This window comes from Sinocyclocheilus rhinocerous, unplaced genomic scaffold (genome assembly GCF_001515625.1).
Source record: "Sinocyclocheilus rhinocerous isolate Xijiao unplaced genomic scaffold, SAMN03320098_v1.1 scaffold4183, whole genome shotgun sequence".
Taxonomy (NCBI): Eukaryota; Metazoa; Chordata; class Actinopteri; order Cypriniformes; family Cyprinidae; genus Sinocyclocheilus; species Sinocyclocheilus rhinocerous.
The window spans coordinates 179409-184685 of NW_015634469.1; the positions used below are offsets into that span (position 1 = coordinate 179409).

The following is a 5277-nucleotide window of genomic DNA, read 5'->3' on the forward strand; positions in this document are numbered from 1 at the left end:
TCTACATAAGTGTATTCTTTATTCTTCATTTTACACTTTATTCTTCCATGAAATTGTTTTTAGAAAACGAGACTTTAAAAAAAAATTTAGGTTGACACTTTTTGGGGAAGTAACTATTTTGCAATTACTAAATATGTTGGGAATAAAAAAAATACTATATTTGTTCCAAAACATTGCAAGTTTTGCAAGCTACAGTGAATCTTGGAGGGTTTTGGTTATTTGGAAGGTCATTTTTGTGCATAAAAGGCTAAATAATGAAAAACACAATCTGTAGGCCTAAAGTTGTGAAACGTGAACACCTGACTACATTTTTTTGCATGACCCTGTTGGTGTGTAATTGATTATCTGTCATCTGACACTAGAGGGAGCCCTCTGGAGCTACAGTAGTCACATGCATCTGTCAGCTGTCATATCACTGCAGTCCAGTTGAGAAGAAACAACAGTGCTACAAATGTGTCTCTACAGGAACATAGTGTGGTTTATCAAGGGAATGAGGGAGTATACAAGGTAAAGGTCTTTTTTTGTATTTCTTACTGAATTCTTCAGTTTATTGTGTTGTTGTGGTCATTGGGCTGCTTTGTTGCTGATAACTTTAGAGTCTGAGAAAGTGTGTTGCACTGTCTTTTGTAATGTTTTATTGTTTCTAATCGCTATGAGATGGTTTTCATTGCTATGATCATTTAATAATTTTACACAAAATTATTCTGGCCTGAGCATATATTTAGCGGCTGCTCAGAACTGCTACAAAAACACAGTCTTAAATTGTGTTCTCGCAAGCCAAATGTTGTTAGACGTAGTGGTATCTTGCACAAATGTTGTTTTTGTAGTTCTCCGAGTCATCTCTTCTGACATGCATTCATCCAAGCCCTCAGTTTAAGGTCAGTAATCATTGCATCACAATGGGCCCTATTGAGACCCCTGCCGCTCTCTCAAGTGCCCTGTCATCCTACACAGAAGCTTCTTTGGCCCCTGATCAGGGCTCTTGTCTTAGGACCTCTGTCTCAGATGTCCAGTGGTCACATAACAATTCAAGAATTGTGATAAAAACACACTTTTATGGATAACAGCGCAGCTCATGCTGGTTGTGTTTCTGATTTGATTCATGTGCTGGATGTTGTCAGCAGGTCTGGATTTGAGAATGCCTCTAAGAGCTTTGTAGCAAAGGACCTGGATGTGTCTATGGTGGGCCGTTCCTTCATGATCACCGGAGCCAACAGCGGAATAGGGAAGGCGACAGCCATGGCCATAGCCAAAAAAGGTGTGTTTTACAGTCACACAAACACTTTTTTTGAGGTTACAATATTATTTTCCAACCATAAATCTGTTGTGGTGTTACTATAGTACATTGATGGCAGAAGATGGTACCATGGTACTTTAATACCCTACTTGAACATACATTCACACATAAACGCACATTCTTCTGTGTACTGGTTGTCGTCCGCCCCTCCTCTTCTCATGGGTAACACACATATACTGTACATAATTAACAGTTATTGTATACCTCTGCCCATACATTATAAGACATTTCTTGGAAACAAAAATAAATAATAACATACTGTAAGCAATGCGCTACATTCAAAACATTATCCCAATAATCCCATTGCATTTCTTTGATATTACACAACAATGAGTTTGTTTATCTGAAGGGATTTAGAGAAATTTAGCTTTACATCACTTGCTCAGCAAAGGATCCTCTGCAGTGAATGGGTGCCGCCAGAATGAGAGTCCAGACAGCAGGTAAAAACATCACAAAAATTAAACAATTAAAGTCATGTGAAATGAAAAACTGCATGTTTGTAAGAAACAAATCCATCATTAAGGTGTTCTAACGTTAAACTGTCACTTCTGGCCAAAACACAAGTCCATAATCCATAATACAGCCCATGCAGAACTCATTGTTAATACTAGGGTGTTGTATGGTTGCTAAAGTTTTCTACATATATTCATTTGCATTTGTTCTGAGTGTGCTGCAGTGCAATAATTGCTAATTGCATAGAAGAATTCTGTAAAATCAGTCTTCTCCTCAACAAGCTACATGATTTAACGTTGAAGAATGTGATACCTATATTAATTCATTATGTATTTTTTCCCCTCTTGTCCAAGGTGGCACTGTTCATATTGTCTGCCGAAACCAAGAGCGAGCCGAGAGAGCCAGAGAAGAAATCATCTCAGCGAGTGGAAATAATGTGAGTGTCTCATTTATTGCTTACGATGCTTCAATGTCACACAAAATAAAATGATCGGCGTTTAAAAGGTTTCTGAATGATTTTCTTCCACTGCTTTCACTTTGTGATGTGCATCTATCGTAGGAGGTTTACGTCCACGTGTTGGACCTCTCCGAGTCAAGAAAGGTGTGGGAGTTCGCCGAGGCCTTTAAGAAGGAGCACTCATCGCTCAATGTTTTGGTATGAGTGTCAGAGAGCTCCTTTAGGAGATTCCCATCATACCTCACTATATTAAAGAAAGTACCAGCATTCAGCTGAAGCTTACAGGTGCAGGACAGATGAAGAAATATCCTCTCCTTTAATCTCGTCTCCCACACTTATCCCTCTCAGATCAATAATGCCGGATGTATGGTGAACCAGAGGGAAATGAACTCTGACGGACTGGAGAAAAATTTTGCCACCAATACTCTTGGTAAGACACAACAGTCAGAAATACAGTAAAAACTGTATTATTGTTAAATATTAGTACGATTTTAAATAACTGTTTTCTATTACAGTAATTTATTCCTGCGATGCAAAGCTGAATTTTCAGCATCATTACTCCAGTCTTCAGTGTCACATGATCCTTCAGAAATCATTCTCATATGCTGATTTGCTGCTCAAGAAACATTTCATATATTATTATCAATGTTGAAAACAGTTGTGCTGCTTAATATTAGTGTGAAAACTGTGATATATATATATTTTTTTAGAATTCTTTAATAGAAAATTCAAAAGATGAACATTTATTATATATATATATTTGAAATCATTATAAACATTATAAATGTCTTTCCTGTCACCTTTGATAAATTTAATGCATCTTTGCTGAATAAAATCTTTTTTTTTTCTTACAAATATCTTACTGACCCCAAAATTGAGTGGTAGTGTATAATATTATTTTATAGAATAAATATTATGTTATAAAATATAGAATATATGTTGAATTTACTATTTAATCAAATCTTGTCCTCTGCAGGTGTTTATGTTCTGACTAAATGTCTGATCCCATTGCTGGAGAAGAGCAGGGACCCCCGAGTTGTGAGTGAAAAACAACACTGATCTCAATGTCTTGATTTATTAAATACAATTCTGCCTGAGACTGCATTCTTTCACAATGCATATGTGAAGACATAAACAGTTACTGTGTTTTTGACACACAACCTATGATAGATGTGATTATATTTTAGTAACAGCAATGTGTGCACATCCACAGAAGTACCTGTTTCTCTCTCATATTGTGCTGCTAATAATGTCTCTGATAGATCACGGTGTCATCGGGAGGGATGCTGGTGCAGAAACTAAACACGGATGACCTGCAGACAGAGAGAGCTCCATTTGATGGTACCATGGTATACGCACAAAACAAGGTGTTTAGAGACAATATTTAGAATTTTTAGAATTAAGAGCATTTTGCCTTGTAATATAATATTTTTTTTTATTAGGGAATCATTGCTATTTTTATTGCTCATTCGTTTCATTTACATTTATTCCTTTATAAGAATTTAAGGTTAGCAGCACCCTAGCAGCCACCCATAAATGTTTAACACAGACAAAACACCACTCACATTTTTTATTTAAAAATTTTTAAAAAGTCAATATGAAACTTTTAAAATTAAAAATGCAAAATGTATAAATTTTGATAATTTATAAATTGTTTTTAAATTAATTTATGCAAAAAAATTTTTTTATTTTAATGCAAAATGTATACATTTTTATAATTTATAAATTGTTTTTAAATTAATTTAATATTGTCCCCAAGTATTGATTTGTAGCCTTTCAACTGTAAAAGAGCAACTCCACACATATATTGCAGTGTGTTATAGGCAGTATTTTCATTTAAATGAAAAATGGCCTCACATTTTCATTATTTTAAAACTGTAAAATCTTTTTTTTACGTCAATATTAAATGTTTAAATGTAAAATTTAGATTTATAAATGATTTGTAAAATTATAAATTACAAAGAAATAATAAAATAAAATAAAAAATTAAATTAAATTAAATTAAATTAACAAAATTTACATTTAGTAAGTACTGTGGTAGTGAAAATATTCCAAACTATGGTAATACCATTTTTTTTTAATACTAATACTTTACAGTTCTGTGGTAATACATTACAGTACCCTGGTATATAAATATGGTAATCAAACAATGAAATATATCAAAGTACTTTAGAAAAGTGTTGGCAGACATTTTCTTATCAAATTAATTTACACGGATAACATGAAAAAGATTATAATTAAATAATTTTATTCATGAAGAGACTAAAATTCATTAATATTTTGTATTAAATTGAGATGAGCAGGGTTACCGTTCTCTCAGCTGTTGCCAAGCAACAGGTGACACAAAGTGCCAGCAGTGGCGTCTCCATTAAACAATATCTGATGCAGTAATGATTATGACCTTTTACTAAACACTCGTTATGTGTCTCTCTCTCTGTGTGTGTGTGTGTGTGTGTGTGTGTGTGTGTCTGTGTCCACAGAGGCAGCAGGTAGTGATGACAGAGGTCTGGGCGAAAGCAAATCCCAAAATTCATTTCTCTGTGATGCACCCTGGGTGGGCCGACACACCAGGTCTTACTCATTTTAATAAGTCAACAAGCAAAATAATGTACTAATTGTTTACTGGGAGCATGGTTATGCCAGTTTGGCATAATGATTCTGTTTACTTACAGTTTTGAGTTAAAAAATTTTTTTTGTCCATAATTATTAATTTGAAGTCTTTTAGCTGTAAAAGGGCAACTCTAGATTTGTTTGCAGTTTTATTTTAGTTTCATTTAGATACTATTGTATAATTAATTATACATGTAGATTTCATTAATTGTTTTTATTTATATTTATTATATTTTAAACCTAAAGTTAGTTGTTTTTATTATTATTATTATTATTATTATTTTAAATATGTCTACATAGTTTTTTAAAAGTGATTTTTATTTCAGTTTTAGTTTTAGTTATTGTAGTACATCAACTTAAACTAAATGAAAATGAGAAATTTTGCCTCGGCAACTAAAATCAAATTTTTTATGTATATATTTTATAAAAAATTTTTTTTTAATGATTTTAGCTTTATTGA

The 5277-nt window shown here is 33.2% G+C and overlaps 1 protein-coding gene across 1 annotated transcript in view; it reads left to right on the top strand.

Annotated features, from left to right (window-relative positions):
* The first annotated feature begins 387 nt into the window (after window positions 1-387).
* Window positions 388-5277, top strand: part of dhrs12lb (dehydrogenase/reductase (SDR family) member 12-like b) — a 5941-nt gene continuing 1051 nt past the window's right edge. The window contains exons 1-8 of the mRNA XM_016559540.1: window positions 388-507; window positions 1125-1258; window positions 2104-2186; window positions 2310-2405; window positions 2556-2637; window positions 3184-3245; window positions 3470-3574; window positions 4688-4778. Of these exons, the coding sequence (XP_016415026.1) occupies window positions 452-507; window positions 1125-1258; window positions 2104-2186; window positions 2310-2405; window positions 2556-2637; window positions 3184-3245; window positions 3470-3574; window positions 4688-4778 (709 nt within the window). The 5' untranslated portion in view covers window positions 388-451. The remainder of the gene's footprint in view (window positions 508-1124; window positions 1259-2103; window positions 2187-2309; window positions 2406-2555; window positions 2638-3183; window positions 3246-3469; window positions 3575-4687; window positions 4779-5277) is intronic.